Source organism: Neoarius graeffei, chromosome 1 (genome assembly GCF_027579695.1).
Source record: "Neoarius graeffei isolate fNeoGra1 chromosome 1, fNeoGra1.pri, whole genome shotgun sequence".
NCBI lineage: Eukaryota > Metazoa > Chordata > Actinopteri > Siluriformes > Ariidae > Neoarius > Neoarius graeffei.
Window position 1 is genome coordinate 127,137,735 of NC_083569.1, and position 26,588 is coordinate 127,164,322.

Here is a 26,588-nt window from a genome sequence, read left to right on the forward strand (position 1 = left end):
GATTGTTTTTATCATTTACAGCATCAACATAATAATCAAATTTGGCTTTATCCTTTTTGTATCTGGCCTGATTTCTACAGTACAAGAATTGTTCGTAAACAGATTGATCTTTGGTCTTTTTAAACTTAGATAGTAAGTGATCTCGCTGCCTAATAAGATTTAGTATCTCTGATGTCATCCATGGTTCTGTCCTTTGTTTCATACGAATTTCCTTGAATGGTGCTAGTTTATCTAAAGGTTCCCTGAAGATAGATTTGAAGGTCGACCAAGCTTCCTTTACATTGGTGTTATTTGTTACTTTAGTCCAATCCTGTTCACTAAGTAACTTTGTGAATTCATCCTTGTTGTACCATTTCATGATTCTGATGCAGATGCTGTTACCGTATGTCCATGAACTTGAGCCTTTATGACTTTATGAGTGCAGAAGGTTTACATAACTCAGTCCAATATAAATTACACCAGACTGACATATCATATCCTCATTGGATACTAGAATTAAGTTTGTAGTAGACTCGGAATTGTTGCTCACTCTAGTTGGTTTCCTAATAAGCTGTTTAAGTCCATACATATGTTCATACTGATATAGTGAATTGAGAAGAGCATTACCAGATGTTGACATTACATTTGTATTAAAATCTCCCAACACAATGCATTCATACTCTACAAAACCATTTGCTTCATTACAAGATCGCTCCAACAGTTCATAGAAGTCATTCTGTTTTAGTGGTCGATAACCGATTCTGGTGAGTATGGAACGTGTTTTTGGTAGGATAATTTCTATCCAAAAGGTTTCGAGTCCATCTAAGTCCAGATCAGGGCGAGGATTGAGCGCAAGATCACCCCTCATGAAGATATAGACTCCGCTGCCATTTCTGTTTTGATCCTTGTGATGAACAAGATAACCAGGGAGCTCAACTTTGCTATCACCAACTGATTGGCCCAGCCAGGACTCTGTTACTTCGATGACTGCTGCTTTTGTTTTCACTGCAATCAGCTTCACTTTGTCCAGCTTAGAGAGTAAGCTACGAGCATTCAAATGGAGAAAATGGAGTCCTTTCTTCTGAAAGCACTGGCACTGGTCTGGATTAGGGTCAACAGCAGATGAGTTAGCTGGGTCCCCTTCAGTGGCTGAGTCATGCAAAGGGGCAGGGTCCTCATCATCATCAGGGTAATTGGCGATGGCAGCTTGTCCACATCTGTCACGTACAAATGTGATGTCTTCATTGGTCTGAACTGCATGATCATAAAAGGTATATCACAGCACTTGATGTGAACCCACTGATCACAAATGTCACATGTGATGGCTTTGCTATTACTCCTTACAGATTTTTTGCACATCACACAGGGCTATTTAGGTTTCCTGGTTACAATACCTGGACATGGGTGAATACGTCCACATATCAACAGGCTGTAGGTTATTAAAAGTCTATTCAGACTCACCATTCAGTCGCTTGACTGATTGTTAAGCTTGGCAACCTTTGTTAAGCTTGGCAACCATGCGTCCTTGACCTTCCCACTTCAACGTGGGTGATAATAGAAGATCATGTAGCTTTGCATGGCTGAAACTTGTTCTCTGTGAAAGCAACCATCCTGAAAGGTATCCCCAGCTGTCCTCCAGTATCACATCTAGCTCTACCAGCCAATCAGTGGGTGGATTCAAACTAAATGATGTAATCAAACAGTAAAAGAGCAGCTCAAACAAAATTCCATTGCTACCTGCCGCCATCTTGTCTGAGTGAGCAGTGACGAGACCGAGAGGATGGAAGTCAATACAATTTTATTTATGTAGCTCTTTTAACAATGAACATTGTTACAAAGCAGCAGAAATCCAGATATTTAGATTTAGTTCCTGAATGAACAAGCCAGAGGAAGAAACCTTGAGAGAAACCAGACTCAAAAGGGAACCCTCTTCTATGTGTCTCATAATCACGGGGTTTGGTTTGGTTTGGTTTGGTTTGGTTTAGTTTAGTTTCTTCCATGTTTCTGTGAAATACAGTCCAATAGACTCCTGATCAGTAATAATTTCATTAACAAGAAGTGCTTCAGTTGTAAAAGAGCTAATAATTAACATAAATAATGAGTGTACTCGTAAAACCCTCAATTACTCCTAATTTAAGATGAATTCATGGCTTTGAATTAGCTACATCACAACAGAGAAGTTTTACTACAGAATTACAAGTGTAGGCACCATCTAACCTTTGATGGTCCTGTGTTCATTCAAGTCAAGTTTATTTGTATAGCGCTTTTAACAATAGACATTGTCACAAAGCAGCATTACAGAATTTTAATGACTTTAAACATGAGCTAATTTTATCCCTAATCTATCCCCAATGAGTAAGCTTGTTGTGACAGTGGCAAGGAAAATCTCCCTCAGATGACATGAGTCAAGTCAATACTGCAGGTATTATCTGTTTGAAGAGTCATGTAGGTAAGGGATCTAGTACACAACTTGAGGATTTTGATGCAGAGATTAATGAAAGTAGTTTGTAGTTTGATTTCTCTAAGGGGAGTAAAACATTCTAATTGCTGATCTGATACAGTTATATTGTTAACTACAGGGTCACTTACATTGTCTGACCTTAAATTAATAGTTTGAATTTTTTGTCGGATATTTTCAATATTGTCATTAAAAAAAATTCATGAAATCGTTGCTACTACATACTGCAGGTGTGCATGTGTCTATAGTGGACTTATTCCTGGTTAATTTTCCGACAGTATTAAATAGGAATCTAGGATTATTTTTCTTATCTTCTATTAGGGAGGAGAGATATGTTGCTCTAGCAGCACTAAGAGCTTTTCTATACTTCAGGAAGCTCTCCTTCCATGCTAATTTGAACACTACCAATTTTGTTTGACGCCATTTACGTTCCAATTTTTGAGTGGTCTATTTTAAAGTGCGAGTGTCATCATTATACCAGGGTGCTAATTTTTTGTCTCTGACCATTTTCCTTTTAAGAGGAGCTACATTATCTAAAGTATGGCGGAACATTGACTCTAAGCATTCAGTTGCCTGATCAAGTTCTGCAGGGGCTGACAGTGACCCAATCAAAGTGGATAACTCTGGGAGATCATTTATAAAGCTCTGTGCAGTAGTTGACGTGAATGTACGTTTAATACAGTAGCGTGGTGAGGTGCATATATTATTACTCAGACATATTTTGAATGAGATGAGACAATGATCTGAGATAACTTCAGACTGTGGAAGTGAGTCAAGTCAAGTTTATTTTCATAGCGCTTTTCACAATAGACATTGTTGCAAAGCAGCTTTACAGAATTTGAGTGACTTTAAAAATGAGTTAATTTTATCCCTAATCTATCCCCAATGAGCAAGTTTGTGGCGACAGTGGCAAGGAAAAACTCCCTAAGACAACATGAGTAAGAAACCTCAAGAGGAACCAGACTCAAAAGGGAACCCATCCTCATTTGGGTAATAACAGATAACTTGATTGTAACAGTTTTAACATGAAGTCTGTTTTGTTGCTCTTATAAACTGTTCGTTGATGGAAACTTGAGTGCAAAACTGTTCATGACAACTGCAGTCCTAAAGTTAGCAAGTCAACTGTAGTCCTCAGCCATAAAAGCATTACTGTAAGTGTCCAGTGCATTTTCCAAGTGTGACTTTCAACTGTCCATATGGAGCCGTCCTCCACAGGAGTGATGTGATGAGACTCCAACCAGACGTAGGGCATCAGGATGGATCAGGCAGGTCTGAGGATCAGGAGAGGTCAACATCTGGATCTCAGGATTGACATGTAACTAAGAGGGACAGACAGAGTGTGTGTGTGAGGGGAGAGAAAACACAGGTTATTAGGTATGCCCAATGTCACCTGATGAGTAAGAACAGTATACATTTTGTGCTGAGCACAAGCAGGGACTCTGGCAAAACTAATAATGACAGCATAACTAAAAGGGGAGAGCCAGAAGGTAACACAGGCATGAGGGAGTCCCGGGACATAAAGCAGCAGCCACTACACTGTCAACAAACTTGAGTGAACAAGCGAGTGGGGGACTGACAGCATCCATACATCCCAGTTTACTAAAACAATCTTTGCCTGAGGACCCTCCAGATCTACTCCTTTTTGTTTTCAGCCAAGACTTAAATGCTGAGACTGTGTCTGATTCCCGAACACTACTTGGAAGGCTGTTCCATAACTGTGAGGCTTTGTAAGAAAAGGCTCTGCCCCCTGATGTAGCCTTCACTATATAAGGTACCAGCAGATAGCCTGCACCTTTTGATCTAATTAGATGTGGCGGGTCATAGAGGACCAGAAGTTCACTCAGGTACTGTGGCGTGAGACCATTCAATGCTTTAAAGGTCAATAGTACTGTTTTATAAGCAATACAAAATTTGATTGGGAGCCAATGCAGTGTGGATAAGACAGGGGTGATGTGGTTATATTTTCTAGTTCTAGTAAGGACTCTCTGTCATGCTCCACCCCAGACATCCACTCCAGAGATTACGGATCTTTCATGCCAGTGCTGATCCGGATCTTGGACAGGAATTCCTTCTCCCCGAACTCACTTCCTGGTTTTCACTGCTGCTTATTTAAAGGCCATTCTCAGACTCTGTTTTTGACAGAATGTCTCGTTTGCTTCTCTAGCCATTTCTGTGCCTCTCTTGCTCCTCATGGTTTTTGTCTTGAGTGATTTTCTCTTGTCTATGGTTTTTGCACTAGCGTTTTTCTGGTTCTTGGTTTTTTGCACTAAGGGTTATTTCTGGTTCATGGTTTCTTGCACTAAGGGTCTTTTCTTGCTTATGTTTTTTTGCGCTAGCATTTTTGTCTTTGCCTGTCTCATGTTTTTGTCAAGTTGTTTGTTCTCATTTTGCCCAGACTATTTTTGCTATTTGTTTTTCATCCTGTTTGTTTACCTTTTGTCACACCCTTTCTTCCCTGTATTAAATCATCTTATTTATTAGATTACTGTCTGTGTTCTGTTTTTGGATCCTAACTTCACCATACCTCCACCCACCCTAACAGTACATTCTGGCCAACATGGATCCAGTGGAACTCGCCCATCTGAGAATGGCCATCCAGCAGCAAGGGATTCTCCTCGGGACCCACCAACAAGACCTACAACAAATTACCCAGAACCTCGCCACCCTGTCCAACGTGCTCAACCTTCTCATCATGCAGATGCAGCGCTGTCAAGCCATACCTACCCCTGCTCAGCCATCTCCTATTTCAGCTCCTGCCACCACCTTTTTCCACGAACCAAGACTTCCAGCACCTTAGCCCTACAATGGAGAACCAGGTACTTGCAGACTGTTTTTGTCTCAATGTTCATTGATCCTAGAACTGCAACCTCTGGCCTTCCCCACAGAACATTCCCAGGTAGCATATACAATAACGCTCCTCACCGGCAAGGCCAGAGAGTGGGGAACTGCGGTCTGGGATGCCAATGCACCCTTTTGTTCCAGTTTCAAGGATTTCTCTGAGGAGATGAGGCGAACTTTTGACTGCTCTCTGTCCGGCCGGGAAGTGGCCAGAGAGCTCATGGAGCTGCAGCAGGGGTCCCGGTCTACCTCGGATTACGCCATCGAGTTCCGGATGTTGGCAGCTTTGTGCGGTTGGAGCGAGAACGCCCAAATCGACACATTCCTGCACGGCTTGTCCGATGCCATCAAGGATGAGTTGGTATCGCGGGAACTGCCATCAGACCTCTCCAGCTTCATGGACCTCACCAGCTGCATCGATGCTTGGATCCAGCAATAAAGGAGAGAGAAAAACCACCCCAGATTCACCTCCTCTCCACCTCCCACTGCATCCGTCGAACCCATGCAGGCAGATCGGGTTCGGGTGTCAGCGGAGGAACGACATCACCAGCAGAGCACGGGGGCCTGCTTCTACTGTGGTCAGCTGAGACACATCTGCCAAGCCTGCCCGCTAAAAGGACGAGCCCACCAGTGAATCAAGGGGCCCTGGTGAGCAATGCTCGAAACCAGTCCCCCACTAATTGTCCATTACTTCCTGTCATCATTATCTGTGACAACCAGTATCACCACCTCCAGGCCCTTGTCGACTCAGGGGTGGACAGGATCCTGATCTGCTCCGCCACTCCCAAGCGTCTGGGAATCCTGCTACTTGCTCTTGACATCCCTCTCACTGTCCTGACACTCAATGGCACTGGCCTGACCAGCATCACCCACCTCACTGCCCCGCTCACCCTAAGGATTTCCAGTAACCACTCAGAAGCCATCCAGCTTCACGTCATGAACAACCCCCACGTACCCATCGTCCTAGGATTACCATGGTTAATGCAGCACAACCCCCACCTTAACTGGGCTGACAACACCATCCTAGGCTGGAGCCAGTCCTGCCTAGCTTCCTGTCTGAACTCCGCTCTGCCTCCCGCCAAACCACTGCAGCCTTCAACCAGTGAGTTCCCCGACCTCTCTCACATGCCTTTGGAATATCTGGATCTCAAACTTGTTTTCAGCAAGACCTGAGCAGTGTCCCTCCCTCCTCACAGACCCTATGACTGTGGAATCAACCTCCTACCCAGGACAGCGCCACCCAAAGGATGTCTCTACTCTTTCTTTCCCATCGAAAGGCAAGCCATGGAGAAGTATATCACTGAGTCTCTGGCAGCCAGGATCATCCGCCCTTCCTCCTCCCCAGCAGGGGCAGGATTCTTCTTTGTGGAGAAGAAAGACAAGTTGCTCTGCCTCTGCATTGACTATCGAGGTCTCAATACCATCACAGTCAAGAACTGCGACCCACTACCGCTCATGACCACAGCTTTTGAACTATTCCAGGGAGCCAAGGTATTCACCAAGCTAGATCTATGCAATGCATACCATCTTGTCAGGATCAGGGAGGGGGACGAGTGGAAGATGGCCTTTAACACCACCACTGGTCACTACAAGTACCTCGTGGTCCCTTTTGGCCTGACCAACGCACCTGCAGTCTTCCAGGCACTCGTTAACGATGTCTTAAGAGACTTCCTAAACATATTTGTTTTTGTGTACCTGGATAACATCCTGATCTTCTCCCACTCCCTGGAGGAACATCGAGGTCACGTCCAGCAGGTCCTCCAGTGCCTGCTAGAGAACAAGTTGTTCATCAAGGCGGAAAAGAGCGAATTTCACCAGAGCTCTGTCTCGTTTCTGGGATTCATCGTCTCCCTGGCAAGGATCCAGATGGACCCCCTCAAGCTCGAGGCAGTTGCCGATTGGCCCATCCCATCTTTGAGACAAGAGCTCCAGTGCTTCCTAGGATTCGTCAACTTCTACAGGCACTTCATTCACAACTTCAGCATGGTGGCTGGACCTCTCTCAGCCCTGACCTCAACCAAGATCCAATTCAAGTGGGGGGAGGAAGCAGAGAAAGCCTTTTCCATACTCAAGCACAGGTTTACCACAGCACCCATTCTCACCATACCCGATCCTACCAAGCAGTTGATTGTCGAGGTCAATGCTTCTGAGTCAGGGGTCGGAGCTATACTATCCCAGAGGGCCAGTGACGACAAGGTCCACCCATGCTCCTTCTTCTTTCACCGACTATCTCCAGCCAAATGGAATTACGACATCGGCGACTGAGAACTACTGGCTGTTAAACTAGCCTTGGAGGAGTGTAGGCACTGGCTCAAGGGGTCAGAGCTCCCCTTCCTAGTCTGGCCCGACCATAAGAATCTGGAGTATCTCAAGTCTGCCAAACACATTAATTCCCATCAAGCCCATTGGTCTCTCTTCTTCTCCTGGTTCAACTTCATGCTCTCCTACCACCCAGGCTCCAAGAACGGCAAACCTGATGCCCTGTCCAGGATGTTTTGTTCCCACCAAGAGGAGTCTAAGCCGCCCGAGACCATCCTTCCTCCACACTGCCTGGTGGGAGCCGCAATTCTAGAGGTTGAGACGCTCATACAGAAGGCCCTGGAGCAGGACCCCAGTGAAGGTAACCCCAACAACATTCCTCCTAACCATCTGTTTGTTCCCTGTCCTGTGCGAACCCAGGTGCTGCAGTGGGGGCATGGCTCCAAGCTGGCCTGTCATCCGGGAGCTGCCAGAACCCTGGCACTCATCCAGCAGCGCTTTTGGTGGCCATCCATCAAGGAGGACATCCAAGAATTTGTGACAGCCTGCGACATATGCTCCCAGAACAAGACAACCAATCAACCCCATGCCGGCTTGCTAAGACCCCTTCCGACTCCACATCGACCTTGGTCTCACATCACCCTGGGCTTCGTCACAGAACTCCACAACTCAGGTAGCAACACATGCATCCTCACTGTCATTGACCGTTTCTCCAAGATCATCCATTTCATTCCTCTGCCCAAGCTCCCCTCAGCCAAAGAAACCGCAGAATTACTCATCCACCACGTCTTCTGCCTACATGGACTACCCACCGACATCATTTCTGACTGGGGCACTCAGTTCACTGCACAGTTTTGGAGGGCCTTCTGCAAACTCATCAGGGCCACCTGTAGTCTCTCCTCAGGCTTCCACCCACAGACCAACAGCCAGGCAGAACAGGCGAACGAGGCTTTGGAGGTTGCACTCAGGTGCATGGTATCCAGGGATGCCAGTTCTTGGAGTAAGTGCCTACCCTGGATCGAGTACACTCATAACACTCTTCCTCCATCTGCCACAAGTCTCTCACCCTTCCAGTGTTCCCTAGGTTACCAACCACCACTCTTCCCCAACCAAGAGGAGGAGATCGCCATACCCTCTGCTCAGATCTTCATACGCCACTGCAGGAGGATGTGGGCATTGGCCCAGAGAAAACTCATTCGCGCCGCCCTAGCATCCAAGAGGCAGGCCGACAAATGCCACTCTAAGGCGCCCACTTACTGGGTGGGGCAACGAGTCATGCTCTCAACATGCCATCTGCCACTCAAAACTGTCTCCTGCAAGCTGGCTCCCAAGTACCTAGGACCCTTCCTCATCAAAAAGGTAATCAACCCATGTTCCGTCAGACTGGCACTACCACTCACCATGCGACGCATCCACCCCATGTTCCACGTGTCACAGCTTAAACCTCTGGTCTCTAGTAATGCACACTTAACACTTTCTCACTGATTGTGTGTAGATCTGCACTCACTCCCTCTCAATTGGATTTTCTGAAGTGATTTCAGCATATGATTGAGCTGCTGACATAGAGACTCTGTTTGGAGGCTTCTTCTTAGCTGGGCTATCTTTGTCTTCAACAGAATAAGCATCTGGTGGTAATTCTTCTTCTGTCTCTTTGACCTCTGCTTGCTCTTTCTGCATCTGTAGTGCCTTCTCTTTCTCTTTGAAGGGCAGGAGCTCACTAGCTGAAAACACAATATTTTTTACTCAAATTACACACAAGTTAAAAAGCCTGTCACACCATTCTCTGGACTGGAGTTGGGACAGAGGATCAGGGGCCTCAATGGCATCACTTACATTGCCAGCATACATCTTTATCCAGGGTGACTTGTTGTACATTTATCTAATTTATACAACTGAGCAGTCAAAGGGTAAAGGCCTTGCTCAAGGGCCCAAAAGTGGCAGCTTGGTTGTTCTGGGATTTGAACTCGGGACCAATGATCAGTCGTCCAATATCTTAAAGGGCATATTCTGGACCAATTTTGTGGGTTTTTTTTATATGAAAGTATGTCCCTTTACACACTCATCCAGAAGGGTAATTTTGCACAAGGCCATCTGTCTACAGCAGAAAGACCAAGCGCTCCCATTTCTCTCTCATTGTCTGGTCTTTTGAAAAACGATGAGTACTAATCCCATCAAGGTTGGTGTTGCTACACCCTCCTATGATACATCTGTTAACTATTTTAATAATTACATGATAACATTGAAGAAATTTGCAGAAAACCACCAGGTCATTTTCTCATAAACAAACCAGTGCTGACATAGGATTCAGAGGGAGGCATCCCGCAGATGATGTCACGAAAATCAATGTTTCCTGGGAAATTAAAATGCAAAGTTTTTCAGAGGCGGACCAATTCGCCTCAAATGGCTTGATTTCAACTGAATTTTTCTGGTATTGCGCAAGGTAAAAAAAATTGCAGATAATGCAGAATGTTACAGATATTTGACCAAAGTTTAATATAAAATAGGAGAATTACATTGATCTTGCTCCTGAATTTACCCGTGATATGCCCTTTAACCACTGAGACACCAATTGTTTCTATGGGGTAATACAGTATGTGCACAAACACGCCATACCAGTTCAAGTGTGCCACCCTGTAAAACTGTTGATGTTGCTTCTAGCAACACATTACTACTGGCTCCACCCTGTTTAGGGATTAAAGCTGAGTTACAGCCAGCGATTGTCACTTATAAAGCATCACTGTTTCTACGCTCTGCTCTTTCCTCTCCAGGTTTTAGCTTTCACGTTTTTATTGGCAAAATTAAAAGTGTGTAAAGACCTAATCTCCTGATACTGATCTCCAGAATCAGAATTTCAGCACCACGATGAGCCAAAAGCACCACGCAGAGGATAGGACAGGCCATGAAGTACCAAAAAAACATCAGAAGAAAATAAAAGATGGGAAAAAGCAAGGAGACAACCAGGCCTCAGACAATCGTCAGAAGGGTAAAACACTGACTTCAAATCTCAGCACTGATTTACAGCAATTATTAATTATAACACACAAAGCTTGTCAAGAAACAATGTACTTTTAATAACTCTTTTGATTTACTAACACAATCAGAATGTTCAGGTCCCGTTTTGAAATGTCCATGCTCTGAGTTCAGCAGACAGGATATCGAAAGTAATTTTAGAATATATTCATGTCTAAAATCTTTACTGAGTGGGGTAGCAGTGAAAAAAGGAATGGGGAAGTGCAGTCCTGATGGAGGGGGAAGAAGGGAACAGTTCCAAAAGAGATAATGAAGGCCAGTGGAGTGGGGTGGGGGATTAGGGACAGTAACATCCACCTCAGGAGAATCAATGAGCAGATAATGCATTTGGGTGGTGGTTCATTTTCTAGAAGCAGTTGCTTATACCTAAAAGCCCAGTAAGTTTAGGGTGATGGAAGTCTCAGGGCGCCGCTTATGGTCTGAAAAGAAAAGAGAATGCAACTCAAAAGGTATTCTGGTTAAGAATGTTCCATGGGTGGATTATGATAAAGATCAAAGTCTATAGGAACAGAAATAAACAAAGAAAATACAGGCAAACAAAAAAAGGGAGCAATCACTGCTTACAAAATGCTAGCTAGCTGACTTTAGCTTTTATGTCCCTTTCCTTCCTTCCAGCCATGGTTCAAATTAAAACATTTGTGGCTAATTCTACTGGTATTCAAGATTTGCATGCCAAGTTGCTCGAAATCTTCAGACCAACAAATATCAATAATGCATTCATATCCTTGGTGATTGAGGGAAGGGTTCAATGAGTCAGAAAAATGTCATGTCTGCCCAGAGGGAGCCAAAATATTTTAACACAAATATAATTTTATTTTTTTTAGGCACTTCTTCTAAGCTTCCAACTGAATACAAGGTGTGTATCCTACAGTCAACTCTAAACTACCAAGAACTACACAAGTCTTTATTAAATCATAAATCTTGAACCATCACTCTTCACTGTGTTCTAACTGATTGATATACTGGAAGTAATTTACGTTTCTTTTCCATTCGTCACTGTGCTATGGTACAGACACTAATCCAGATTCAAAACCATCTGTAAACAGTCTGAAATTTTGTGTCCGTTTCCCATCACACAACAGCACCTGTGAATGTGGGCAGAGTTTCTTTAAAATAGGTGTTGCATGGTAAAACTGTTTTCCACAGGATGCTGGTGTTAATAGCTAACACTAATGCTGTATGTGGACGACTTTGTATGTAGTGTGCGATGTAACCCTAGTGTTATTATAAATAGCATTTCTCCACTCACTGTATTTGACCACTCCCTGATCAGTCCCATTTATAGCTCCACCCCCATATCCATGTTTGGTATGAGATAAAATGTGGATCACACACTTGTTACTGTGTTTTATTTGAATTTCTAATCAACTAAGATGACTCGTTATCTTTTCCATAGTTAAAGAAAAAAAATGTTTCAGGACGTTACTATTTTACGCTATCTTATTGTGCAGTATATAATACGACAAACTACACTTAATTTAACAGTCACACATTGTTAATAATGAAAGTAAATAAATCAGTGCAATAAATGTGCAATATATTAAAGAGGTGCTGCACATCGAAATATGTTTTTTGAGCTGGAAACTTAATGATATGTCTGTACTGTGTTGAAACACATCAGTGCTTGTAGTAAATGGGAGTGTGATCTCAGAAATGCCCTGTAGGTTGCAATGTAGGCTTGTGATGGAATGGTTGAAAAGGATGTAATGAGGAAGTAGTGTGTATGTTCCTGTTGGTGTTATCTATCCATCCATGATCTGTCGCCGCTTATCCTGTTCTACAGGGTTGCAGGCAAGCTGGAGCCTATCCCAGCTTACTATGGGCGGGAGGCGGGGTACACCCTGGACAAGTTGCCAGGTTATCACGGAGCGGACACAGAGACAAACAACCATTCACACTCACATTCACACCTACGGTCAATTTAGAGCCACCAATTATCCTACCCTGCATGTCTTTGGACTGTGGGGGAAACCGGAGCACCCGGAGGAAACCCACACGGACATGGGGAGAACATGCAAACTCCACACAAAAAGGCCCTCGCCGGCCACTGGGCTTGAACCCAGAACCTTCTTGCTGTGAGGTAGCAGTGCTAACCACTACACCACCGTGCCGCCTCTGCTGGTGTTATGACTCATGTAATGATGCCAGCATATGTTCAGTAAATAGTTCAAACTTTCCACTATTGTCCAGTGCCTATCCATTCATGACAAGGATATTACAATGCTCCTGTTAATATTGACTAAATTACCAATTTTATAAAAATCAGCATTTTGTGGGTTGAAAATGGCTCAAAGCACCATCTACTGGTTAAACTCATTCTGAATCTTGCAAGGCCAATGCTGTCATAGAGTCAACCATTTGGCACTTCTCTATATCATGAAATTGCTCCATCCATCCATTATCCATAATCGCTTATCTTATGCAGGGTCATGGGCTGGAGCCTATCCTAGCTGACTGTGGGTGAGAGGCAGGGTACACCCTGGACAAGTTGCCAGATCATCGCAGGGCTGACACACAGAGACACACAACCATTCACACTCATTCACACCTACGGTCAATTTAGAGCCACCAATTATCCTAACCTGCATGTCTTTGAACTGTGGGGAAAACCGGAGCACCCGGAGGATACCAATACAGACATGGGGAGAACATGCAAACTCCGCACAGAAAGACCCTTGTCGGCCACTGGACTTGAACCCAGAACCTTCTTGCTCTGGAACTCCACTGCAAAAAAAAAACTACACCACCATGCTGCCCCTATATCATGACATTTTTATATTACAAAGAAAGAATGTTAATGCCCTCTAATCAGAGATGGGTGGACCAACTCCCCCAGCCCCTGCTCTTGAGTGGGAGTCTGTGAAACCTCACTCATTTTCAAGTATAACCTGATTGATACATTTGGTTCACAGGAGTTTTCACACCACCGCTTCCCCAGCCCTTTGGCCAGTTTTGAGCATTTTACAAAATTTTGCAGTGGGTGGAGTTAGGCTCAGCGCTTGGAGCAAAGTTACTCTGTATATTTTTGGATAACATTAAAGACATCAGTTTAATGACATACCAGTTGTTAAAATGCACTTGTGTTGTTCTTCTGAGTGGTGCAACAGAAAAGCATTCACCCTAACTTTGGGTGATCCAAATCCCAACAATGAATTCAAACTATGACAATGACAGCTATCCCAAAGCTAAGTGAGCAAAACTGGCTATGACTGTGTAGGCTCTATGTGGGAGGGACATTCTTTCTCTCTCTGCTGTCAATCACAATGACACTAGTAACCAGTTATGAGCATCAGTGAGCTCCTGTATGTGGAAGAGGGCAGACAGTGCCTTTCTCCAAGATGCAGTTGGCTGACTTCACATTTCTTGGAAGAAGCACATGATGTATATTGTTGGGAACAATTGAAAATAAGCCAATTGACCAAAATGTAGAGAAAATTTTATAAATGCATTCCTTTGGATGAGCTGTCATATAATAATAATAATAATAATAATAATCATGTCTGTTCTCTTGCTCAGGTGTTTAATGACCCAATCCATGGTCACATTGAGCTCCACCCCCTGCTGGTGAAGATCATCGACACTCCTCAGTTCCAGAGACTACGATACATTAAACAGCTGGGAGGAGCATACTTTGTGTTTCCTGGAGCTTCACACAACCGCTTTGAACACTCCATAGGGTGTGTGTGTGTGTGTGTGTGTGTGTGAGAATCTATGATATGACTGTGACCTGTAGTTTTTCCTTTACTCATAAATTCACTGTATGCTGGACACATGCACAAGATAACATCAATCCCTCTGAATCAGGTGTGGTATCATTAAAACAGGGACACACCCTTGCGGTGTTTACTACTGTTAGTTCGTTTGTTATTTAGCTCGTTATTCAATTTAATACAAGAAGTGAGAGAGTGACAATGTCCCTGTGGCAGTGGGGGCGTGGTCAAGCATCGGTCTGTGACCGGAGGGTGGAGTCAGGGAAGGTAAGTGGTAGAAACACTACACCTGAGGTGAATTAACCTGTTTGTGTGTCTTCCCCAGTGACTGCACCCTATTTAAGGAAGAGAGGGAGAGCAGAGTGGGCTCTCTCCCCAACCAGACGATGGGAGTGTGTGTATATATGTGCATAGTTAGGGCTGAAAAGCTAAAAATAAACGGGTTTTGTGAACTCAGTTCTGGCCTGCCGTCCTTCTGTGCTCCACCCATCCATCTGAACTGCTACAGTGGTGCCGAAACCCGGGATTTGGAGCGCCAAAGCTGAACAGCCCCATGGAGTCCTCCCCTTTCGCCGAGCTGGTCCATGCCCTCGCCACGGCCCAGCAAAGCCAGCACCAGGTACTAGTCGCCCTCCGGAAGGAACAGGAACAGCGGTTTGAGGCCCTGGTGCTGGCTCAGCAGGAAGAGCGATAGGCATTCTGGCACTTCCTTGCGTCGGCAGGGTCCACCACCGCGGGGCCGTCCCCCTTCACCCTGACGAAGATGGGCCCGCAGGATGACCCCGAGGCCTTCCTCACATTCTTCAAGCAGGTGGCAGAGACCTCGGGGTGGCCGATGGAACAGCGCGCGGCGCGCCTCCTCCCTCTGCTAATGGGAGAGGCGCAGCTGGCCGCGCTACAGCTCCCCGCCGACTGCCGGCTGGCCTATGCGGACCTTCGCTGGGCCGTCCTCCAGCGTGTGGGGCACACCCCCGAGCAACAACGGCAGTGCTTCCGCGCTTTGTGCTTGGAGGAAGTCGGCCGGCCGTTCGCGTTTGGCCAGCAACTCCGGGACGCCTGCGGGCAGTGGTTGAGGGCTGACAACCACAATGCTGAGGGGATCATCGACCAGGTGGCACTGGAGCAGTTCATCACATGTCTACCAGCCGGAGCTGCAGAGTGGGTCCAGTGCCACCGCCCAGCGTCGCTGGATCAGGCAATCGAGCTGGCGGAGGACCATTTGGTGGCTGTCTCGACGGCAGGACAGCAGACAACCTCTTCTCCCCTCTCCTCTCTCTCTCTCTCCTCCTGTGTCTCATCTTCACCCCATTCCCCCACCACGGAGGCGGGGGCCGGCCCCACCCCAGCTGGCCCGCCGCACCTGCGGTGCCCTCCCGTTTCTCCCTTCTGTGTCTGTCTCTCCCCCCCCCCCAGGTGAGTGAGCTGGGCCACCTCCAACAGCAGTGCTCGGTAATGGAGGTGGGCGCGGTGGTTCGGATCCCCGACGTGCCAGGAGCCGCCCTCGATCGGGCCGGAGCGTATCGCATACCGGTGAGTATCCAAGGGGATACACATCAGGCATTGGTGGATTCTGGTTGTAATCAGACCTCAATCCACCAAAGCCTGGTGCAAGACAAGGCATTGGGGGGAGCACAATTGGTGAAGGTGTTGTGTGTGCACGGGGATGTTCACAACTACCCTTTAGTGTCGGTCCACATTTTTTTTCGAGGGGAAAAATTTATAGTGAAGGTGGCGGTTAATCCTCGCCGTACCCACTCAATAATTTTGGGGACGGATTGGCCAGGATTTGGGGAATTAATGAGTCACCTAGTGAAGAGTGGGTCCTGCCATAGTTTAATTAGGGGAGGTCCCGGTGTCGCGTTGGCAGGAGCAGCTGTCACAGAGCCATCTACGTTAGCTCCGCGTCAGAGTGAGGAGCAGCAGGCTCCTCCTCTCTCTCTCGGGGAATCTCTCACGGATTTTCCATTAGAGCAGTCGTGAGACAAGACTCTGCATCATGCATTTGACTAAGTGAGAGTAAGCGATGGTCAAATGCTCCAGCCAAACGCCTCCCCGTTCTTCCCCTACTTCGCAATTATGAAGGATAGATTATACCGAGTGACACAGGACACTCAAACTAAAGAGCAAGTCACGCAGCTTTTGATTCTGAAGAGCCGCCGAGAATTGGTATTCCAGGCAGCTCACTTTAATCCCATGGCTGGACACTTAGGGCAGAATAAAACACTAGCCCGAATAATGGCCCAGTTCTATTGGCCAGGGATTCGCGGCGATGTCCATAGGTGGTGTACGGCATGCCGCAAATGCCAGTTAGTAAATCCAGCAGCCATCCCAAAAGCGCCTTTGCACCCTCTCCCATTAATCGAGACCCCGTTCAAAAGAATTGGGATGGATCTCATTGGGCCATTAGATTGGTCAACACGAGGGTACCGCTTTATATTAGTTCTGGTGGACTATGCAACGCGATACCCGGAAGCAGTGCCTCTTCGCAATATCTCAGCACGCAGTATTGTGGAGGCACTCTTCCTCATCATCTCCCAAGTTGGAATCCCGAAAGATATTCTGACTGACCAAGGCACCGCGTTTATGTCACGAACACTGAATGAACTTTATGGGTTATTGGGTATTAAGCCGATCCGCACCAGCGTGTGTCACCCACAAATGGACGGTTCAGTCGAACGATTCAATCGCACCCTCAAAAATATAATTAGGAAATTCGTAAGTGAGGACGCACGTAATATGGGATAAGTGGCTCGAACCCTCGTTGTTTTCAGTGCGAGAGGTCCCCCAAGCCTCCACGGGGTTCTCCCCGTTCGAATTGTTATATGGGCATAAGCCGCGCAGAATTTTAGACGTGCTGTGAGAAAATTGGGAGGAGGGACCTTCACCAAGTAAAAATGAAATTCAATACATTATGGACCTGCGCGCAAAACTCCACACACTCACACACCTAACCCAGGAGAATTTGCGGCAGGCCCAAGAACGGCAAACCCGCCTGTACGACAAGGGCACACGCCTTAGGGAGTTCACACTGGGAGATAAAGCACTCGTACTGTTGCCCACATTGAGCTTCAAATTGGTCGCCAGGTGGCAAGGACCCTTTGAGGTCACACGACGAGTCGGGGACGTCGACTACGAGGTGAGGCAAACAGACAGGGGTGGGGCGCTACAGATTTACCACCTCAATTTGCTCAAAATCTGGAATGAGGAGGTCCCCATGGCATTGGTGTCGGTGGTTCCGGAGAAGGCGGAGCTGGGGCCGGAGGTTCAAAAGGGAGCACTGGCATCGCATACCTCTCCGGTCCCCTGTGGAGACCACCTCTCCCCAACCCAACTCGCGGAGGTTGCCCAGTTGCAGACCGAATTTTTGGATGTGTTCTCGCCCCTGCCCGGCCGCACCGACCTCATAGAGCACCACATTGAGATGCCCCCGCGGGTAGTAGTGCGTAGCCGCCCTTACAAGCTACCCGAACATAAGAAAAAAGTGGTTCAGGAAGAACTCGAGGCCATGCTCGAAATGGGCATCATCGAGGAGTCCCACAGCGACTGGAGCAGCCCGGTGGTCTTGGTACCCAAGGCCGATGGGTCGGTCCGGTTCTGTGTGGACTATAGAAAAGTCAGCGCGGTGTCTAAATTCGATGCATACCCAATGCCTCATGTTGATGAGTTGCTCGATCAACTAGGCACGGCTCGCTTTTACTCGACACTGGATTTGATGAAGGGTTATTGGCAGATCCCCTTGACTCCATTATCCAGAGAAAAAACGGCCTTTTCCAAACCATTTGGCTTACACCAGTTTGTCACACTTTCTTTTGGGCTGTTTGGGGCGCCCGCTACGTTTCAGCAGCTGATGGATAGGGTCCTCCGCCCCCACGCCACCTATGCAACCGCGTACCTTGACGACATCATTATTTATAGTAATGACTGGCCGCAGCACCTACAACACCTGAGTGCCGTCCTTAGGTTGCTGAGGCAGGCGGGTCTCACAGCCAACCCGAAGAAGTGTGCGATTGGGTGGGTGGAAGTATGGTATCTGGGCTTCCACTTGGGCAATGGGCAGGTGCGTCCCCAAATTAACAAGACAGCAGCGATTGCGGCCTGCCTGAGGCCCAAGACCAAAAAGGGGTGAGACAGTTCCTGGGGCTGGCTGGCTATTATCGTAGGTTTATACCTAATTATTCGGACGTCACCAGCCTGCTGACTGACCTCACTAAAAAGGGGGCACCAGATCCCGTCCAGTGGATGGAGCAATGCCAGTGGGCTTTTTCTGAGGTAAAGGCTGCACTGTGTGGGGGGGGCACTGTTACACTCCCCTGACTTTTCTCTCCCTTTTATATTGCAGACGGACGCGCCGGACAGAGGGCTGGGGGCTGTTTTGTCCCAGTAGGTGGAGGTGGAGGATCACCCAGTGCTGTACATAAGTCGTAAGCTGTCAGTGCGTGAGGGGCGCTACAGCACCATAGAGAAGGAGTGCCTGGCCATCAAGTGGGCAGTCCTTGCCCTCTGTTACTACCTGCTGGGACGCCCTTTCACCCTCTGTTCGGACCACGCGCCCCTCCAGTGGCTCCACCGCATGAAGGATGCCAACGCACGGATCACCCATTGGTATCTGGCACTCCAACCCTTTAACTTCAAGGTGGTCCACAGGCCGGGGGCACAGATGGTCGTGGCGGACTTCCTCTCCCTTCGGGGGGGGGGGGGGGGGGGGGGGTGAGTCGGCTGCAGGCCGGACGGCTGCCCGGCCTGAGTCAGGCGGTGGGGGTATGTGGCAGTGGGGGCGTGGTCAAGCATCGGTCTGTGACCGGAGGGTGGAGTCAGGGAAGGTAAGTGGCAGAATCACTACACCTGAGGTGAATTAACCTGTTTTTGTGTCTTCCCCAGTGACCGTGCCCTATTTAAGGAAGAGAGGGAGAGCAGAAGGAGCTCTCTCCCCAACCAGACGACAGGAGTGTGTGTGTGTGTGTGTGTGTGTGCATAGTTAGGGCTGAAAAGCTAAAAATAAATGGGTTTTGTGAACTCAGTTCTGGCCTGCCATCCTTCTGTGCTCCACCCACCCATCCGAACTGCTACAGTCCCACGTGATGTGGGGACTAAATGAGACAAAGTAGTAAATGTGATAAAGAAGTCAGACAGTTGTATATATTTGAAATTAAAATGTTGCCTCTTGTGTGTTTTTCAGTGTTGCGCATTTAGCAGGCTGTCTCCTTAAATCTCTGAGGGACAAACAACCAGAACTAAATATCACTGAAAAAGACATCCTGTGTGTTCAAATCGCTGGCTTGTGCCATGACTTGGGTGAAAACACACACACACACTGTTCATTGTAAATCATTGTAGATGGTCTTTGCACATTATTTGTTTCATAATGCGCCACTTTTAGCGCAGTTGTGTTTTCACATTGACAAACTCATTTGTGTTCCTCTTCTGTTTCTGTCTGTAATATACTGTAAGTCAGGGCTTTTCAAAGTGTGGGGCGCGCCCCCCCTGGGGGGCGCCAGAGTTCTTCGGGGGGGGGGGCGCAACGTGAGGAGCCTTTACCAGAGACAAAATGGATCGATTTTTAGTACCTAAAGCTACAGTGAGTGAGGAGACAGAGTCTGGGCCAAGCAAAAAAAACAGAGCCTCCAGGATGTTGCGATTTGCAACTTCAGCACAAATTCAACCAATCCCCGCGAATTCATGGCGGTGTTGCAATTATATCCAATCACCGCAACTTTCCCGCAAATTTGACCAATCGTTGGCGTCGTCTTGAGGTGACGTCGACAAACTACCTTCCGCCTTACTTCCGTGTTTACGTTCAAGAGAAGCAGCATGCGCTCAGTGTTGCCAGATTGGTTTTAAGTGGATTTTGGTGAGTTTTGAACATATTTTGGACTGGAAAACGTCAGCATTAGATTAGATTAGATTAGATTAGATTAGATTAGATTCAACTTTATTGTCATTACTCAGTATAAATACAGGGTAACAAAATGCAATTAGCATCTAATCAGAAGTGCAAATAGCAGAAATGCAGTATAATACAAATAAATACAGTATGTGCAGATAAGCAATATGTATAGATGGATGCAGCTATGTACAGCTAGTGCAAATGAGACGGTTATAGTGAGTAGAGAATGTACAGATAAATAAATAAATAAATAGGATGTTCAATAGTTCTGTGCAGTATATGTACGGTAGTTAAGGGAGAAGTAACTACAGGTAGGCTATAAAAAGGGTGGTTATAATTATAATTATCCTTAAAGCTATATACAGAAGTAGCTAACTTGCTATGCAGATGTCTTGTGAATATAAAAGAATAAGAGTTGAATAGGCATACAGAATATACACATATACATCTGTGCAGTATATGTACAAAAGTTACTGGAGAAGTATGTACAGGTAGGGCTATAAAAAAGGGGTGGTTATAATTATCCTTAAGGCTATATACTGAAGAACTAACTTGCAATACAGATGTCTAGTGAATAGACAAACAATAAAAGTTAAATAGGCATTCAGAATATACACACACACACACATACATACATATATACATACATACATACATACATACACCTATACATACACACCTAAACTCAAGTGTGGATGTAAGCATATACATATATACACACATATGCAAGACTGGCTGTGTAAATAGATCCAACAGTAGAGAATATGTACAGCTATGGAACCAGATGTGCAGTTATTAAGTGCAACAAGAGTCAATACAGGTAGAAGGAGGGTGTGGGATCACCTGCTGGCAGAGTTCAGTAGGGTGACGGCTGTGGGGAAGAAGCTGTTCCTGTATCTGCTTCTTTTGGTCTGCAGACTCCTGAATCGCCTCCTGGACGGAAGGAGCTGAAAGAGTCTGTTGGCTGGGTGGGAAGAGTCTCTGAGGATGCTACGTGCCCGGCGCACGCATCTCTTCTTGTAGACTCCCTCAATGTCCGGAAGTGGAGCACCTATAATGTTTTGGGCAGTTTTCACCACCCTCTGGAGTGCTTTGCGGTCAGCAGCAGAGCAGTTTCCATACCACACTGTAACACAGTTAGTCAGGATACTCTCTACTGCACAGCGGTAGAAGTTGCCCAGGATGACAGCAGACAGGTGGTTTCTCTTCAGTGTTCTTAGGAAGAAGAGACGCTGATGGGCCTTCTTGATGAGGTGGGAGGTGTTGGTAGACCAGGTCAGGTTCTCTGAGATGTGGGTCCCCAGGAATTTGAAGCTGGAGACATGTTCCACCTCCATGCCATTGATGTGGAGGGGGGTGTGGGTGCCTCCCTTCTCCTTCCTAAAGTCCACGATGATTTCTTTTGTTTTGCTGGTGTTAAGGAGCAGGTTGTTGTCCGCACACCAAGCAGCAAGGTGTTTAACCTCTGACCTGTACGCTGACTCGTCGTTGTTGCTGATTAGTCCAATCACTGTGGTGTCGTCTGCAAACTTTATGATGGAGTTGGATCCATACATAGGTCTGCAGTCGTGGGTGAAAAGAGAGTAGATGAAGGGGCTCAACACACATCCTTGCGGAGTTCCTGTGCTGAGTGTGAGGGTGGAAGATGTGATGTGGTCTGACCTAACGTGCTGTGGTCTGTTGGTCAGAAAGTCCAGTTGCAGTTGCAGAGGGAGGTGCTGATTCCAAGGTCTGTGAGTTTTGTGATTAGCTTGGCGGGGATGACAGTGTTGAATGCTGAGCTGAAGTCCACAAACAGCATTCTTGCATAAGTGTTTTTATTGTCCAGATGTGAGAGTACACAGTGTAGCGCTGTGGAGACTGCATCCTCTGTACTCCTGTTACTGCAGTAGGCGTATTGATGTGGGTCGAGTGTGGGAGGCAGACAGTCTTTGAGGTGTGCCAGGACCAGTTGTTCGAAGCACTTCATCACTATAGGAGTAAGTGCCACTGGGCGGTAGTCATTTAGGCACTTTGGGGAGGAGTGTTTTGGCACTGGCACAATGGATGTTGATTTAAAGCACGCCGGTACTACTGCTTGGGCCAGGGACAGGTTGAAGATGTCCGTGAATACTCCTGAAAGCTGCTCAGCACAAGCTCTGAGCACACATCCTGGAATACCATCAGGGCCCGCAGCCTTGTGTGCGTTGATGCGACTCAGTGCGTTTTGGACGTCTGTGTGTGAGAGAATGAGCAGCTGAGGGTTAACAGAGGGTGTGATCTTTATGGCCTTTTCTTTGTTGTCCTTATCGAAACGGGCATAGAAGTCATTGAGCTCGTTTAGGAAGGACACATCTATGGTGGCAGATGAGGTCTTGCTGTTCTTGTAATCTGTGATGGCCTGGATGCCCTCCCACATGCGCCGGGGGTCGTTGTTCGCAAAGTGTTCCTCCACCTTGAGCTTGTATTCGTGCTTGGCCTTCTTGATGCCCCTCTTCAGTTCTGCTCTGGATGTACTGTAGGCGAGTGCATCTCCTGATCTGAACGCATTGTTATGTGCTTTCAGCAGGAGCCGCACTTCCCTGTTCATCCAAGGCTTCTGATTGGGGTATGTGGTGATCTGTTTTTCTGTGGTAACACTGTCAATAGTGGTGTTGATATGCTCTCCTACTGCGTAAGTGTAAGAGTTAATGTCTATCTGGGAGCCACAGGTAGCCTGGGAGGCAAACACACTCCAATCTGTGTCGTTAAACCTGTCCTGGAGTACTGAATCTACCCCCACTTGCCATACCTTAATGGTCTTCACAGTTGGTTTCACACGTTTGATGAGTGGTGAATAGGTGGGGGTGAGGAACAAAGAGAGATGGTCAGACTGTCCGAGGTGGGGAAGGGGGGTAACCTTGTAGGCTCCAGGTATGTTGGTATACACATGATCCAAGGTTTTGTTGTCTCTGGTGTGGAATGAGACATGTTGATTAAATTTGGGAAGTACAGTCTTTAGATTGGTGTAGTTGAAATCGCCAGCTATGATGAATGCAGCCTCCGGGTGTGCAGTTTGTTGTTTACTGATGGCTGTGTGGAGATCAGACATTGCTCGTTTGCCATCGGCATCCAGGGGTATATATGCAGCTGTAATGATAGTAGATGTAAACTCTCTCGGCAAATAAAAAGGTCTACATTTAACCAAGAGAAACTCTAGGTTCGCTGAGCAGTGGCTTTCAACAATGACAGAGTCTGTGCACCAAGCCTTGTTGACATAAATACACAATCCACCGCCTCTTGTCTTACCGGAGCCATCAGCTGATCTATCTGCTCGGAGAGTGTGCCGCCCGACTAGCTGGATAGCATTGTCGGGTATCTCGCTGTGTAGCCACGTTTCCGTGAATATCATGACATTCCAGTCCATAATCTGTCTATTGCTTGTAATCCGAAGTCGTAGTTCGTCCATTTTGTTTGCCAGGGACCTCACGTTTGCAAGGAAAATGCTGGATAAGGAGAGTCGATGTGGTGTTAGCTTTAGCTTAGCTCTCACCCCTCCGCGTCTTCCCCGTCTTTGTTTACGGTCCCTGCGCCGCCTGTGAGTACTTCCTGTCGGCTTGGTAATCCCCGGAGTGTCCGGTGATCTCCGTAGCTCAGGGAAGAGATGAAGATTGCTGATAAAACTGTCCGATGGTTGAAATCTGATGTCCAGAAGCTCTTGTCGGGTGTATGATGTTAGGGAGATGCTGTTCTGTACGAACAGACCCAAACAGAGTATGAGAAAAACTACTAATTTGCAGAATCTGAAGAGACGCTGAGCCTCGCTCTGCAATACGAGCGCTGCCATCTTGCAGTCAATCTGGCAACATTGCATGATGTGCGAGTCAGTGATTATGTAGGCTTAAATTCTGTTACTGAAAGTGTGTTATGTTTACAGTGAAGGACTGTGTGCACTTTATTTTTTTTTACTTAATACAAGAAATTAATGGATGCCAACATTTTTGCCAAAATGGTATTTTATTTTCCATTGTTTAGGCAGCTTCAGCATCATACTGTGAGATTCTGTTCAAATTGTTTTTTTTTCTTCTATGAAGCCTGAGCCATTTATTTTATTAGTTTATAATTATTGTTTAATTTAGTCTTCAGGAGAGACTGCCTGCACACAGCACTAGTATTAATAGGTTTTTTTTCTTACATGAAAGCTGAGGCATTTATATTATATTTTAAGGTAACTTCATGTTGTGCTGTGAGGTTCTATGCACTTTAACTTTTGAACCAACAGGTGCATTTGGATAAGTAAAGCCTATTTTTCTGCATTTTTGTAGTCCTGGTAATCTTTTATATTGGTCAAGTTGTTTATTGGACCATTTCTCAGTGTCTTTGTTTTTTTAATCAATAGTTTTTCAGTAATAACTTAATATTTAACATATCACTCAATTTTAATCACAAAAAGAGAAAACTGTAACAATTTCTCACAACTTTCACTTCCTCCTGCAATGTAATCGCAACAAAAACCTAAAAAACACCGCAACTTTCATCGCAATTTTTTTTGGAAAACCCCCGCAACATCAGACATTTTAGCCCGCAACAATCACAAAAAAGGCCCACGGAATCCTGGGGGGACTGGAAAAAGAAGGAAGTATGACCACGATTATTTAAAGTTTGGATTTTAATGGGGGCGGCACGGTGGTGTAGTGGTTAGCGCTGTCGCCTCACAGCAAGAAGGTCTGGGTTCGAGCCCCGTGGCCGGCGAGGGCCTTTCTGTGTGGAGTTTGCATGTTCTCCCCGTGTCTGCGTGGGTTTCCTCCGGGTGCTCCGGTTTCCCCCACAGTCCAAAGACATGCAGGTTAGGTCAACTGGTGACTCTAAATTGACCGTAGGTGTGAATGGTTGTCTGTTTCTATGTGTCAGCCCTGTGATGACCTGGCGACTTGTCCAGGGTGTACCCCGCCTTTTGCCCGTAGTCAGCTGGGATAGGCTCCAGCTTGCCTGCGACCCTGTAGAACAGGATAAAGCGGCTAGAGATAATGAGATGAGATGAGATTTTCATGGACTGGATCTGAAGATGCTCCACTGCCACAGTGTGTTGTCTGCCAAGAGGTGCTAGCTAACGATGCTATGAGATGTTTAAAATGTGTAAAACAAGATGTTTTAAAAAGCACAGATGTTTAAAATGTGAAAAATAAAAAAATGTGTACAACAACCATTTTTTAAAAATACAAATGGAACATTAAGTATAGCAACAACAAAAATTCTAAGGGGGGCGCTGTTGTTTATTTGCTCTCCAAGGGGGGGCTGACTCTCCCACACTTTGAAAACCCCTGCTGTAAGTCAAGCATGAAAAAAGTGAGTCTGTTTAGTGTAAACCATTACTGTTCATTTCAAACACATCTCAGAGTCAAGTGTAAGAATATAAGAATTCAGGAATATAGTTCATAGTGTAGGGCCGAGCTGTAGTTTCGGTACTTCATGTTAAAGAACACATCATTAATTTCACAGAAAAACAAGAATAAGAAATACTGTTTTAAAGTTGTTTACAATTTTCCACAGGTCACGGCCCATTTTCTCATCTGTTTGACAACTTGTTTATAGCAAAGGTCCGTCCTGAACGGAAATGGAAGGTAAGAACTGAAGCGGTGCATAAACGCTGACCACAGCATCATTCCTGCCTCTCAGGATAGAGACAAAAACAACTCTGTTTTTAAAGATAGATTTTGCTCTTGGAGCAAGAAAATGTAAGCCACACATGCTGCCTGTCAGTTTGGGCAACCATGGCAACAGCTTCTCTCAGACGATGGATCTGACTGTTAATAAGAACAGTCATGAAAATGTTTGCTACAGGACGGAGTAACAGGCGATTCTCCTTTGTCCAAAACAGGAGCCCGTAAATACAGTTCCGTCTTCCCAATGGAACAGACTTTATCTCTGCTCAAAAAGGTTATCTAGCCAACATACTCACACATGCACACTATTTTGTCACATCAATTTACAGCAATATGTATGTGTGGAAAGTTCCTCGGATTTAGAGTGGTTGAATGTAGTTCGTGTCTCTGAGGTTGCCAAATTTTACTTCAGGAGAAGTGTCTGAGATGGAGTTTTCAATAGCATTTAGACCACCACCTTTAAACATACAGGGGTTACGATTCAGTTTACTGCGATACTGTAAGCAAAGTGATATACTGCAACTTTTAAAATCTAATTTTGAAGAACACTGTCATTCTATAAAGAACACACCACTATATGCATAAAATCTGAGCAAAAGAAGTTTACTTTTTTAATGCAATCAGAACAGTGGGATCTGCATTAGGATTTATCACAGTCCCCAGCACTACTTTTTGTGCAATCTGAGAAAAGGAATTAACATTTACCTATATCAGGGTATGTCCACATTCATACGTTTTAGTTTTAAAACAACATTTTAAAACAAACACGATCTCCGTCTAGGTGAGTGGTTTAGCTCCATATCATAAAC

General features: G+C 46.0%; 1 protein-coding gene across 2 annotated transcripts in view; it reads left to right on the forward strand.

Annotated features, from left to right (window-relative positions):
• LOC132883337 (deoxynucleoside triphosphate triphosphohydrolase SAMHD1-like) overlaps positions 1 to 26,588 on the forward strand; it is a 67,025-nt gene that overhangs the window by 13,237 nt on the left and 27,200 nt on the right. For both annotated transcript variants that reach the window (XM_060916809.1, XM_060916819.1), the window contains exons 3-7: positions 10,376 to 10,517; positions 11,389 to 11,420; positions 14,081 to 14,241; positions 19,451 to 19,566; positions 25,667 to 25,737. In XM_060916809.1, coding sequence (XP_060772792.1) covers positions 10,376 to 10,517; positions 11,389 to 11,420; positions 14,081 to 14,241; positions 19,451 to 19,566; positions 25,667 to 25,737 — 522 coding nt within the window. The remainder of the gene's footprint in view (positions 1 to 10,375; positions 10,518 to 11,388; positions 11,421 to 14,080; positions 14,242 to 19,450; positions 19,567 to 25,666; positions 25,738 to 26,588) is intronic.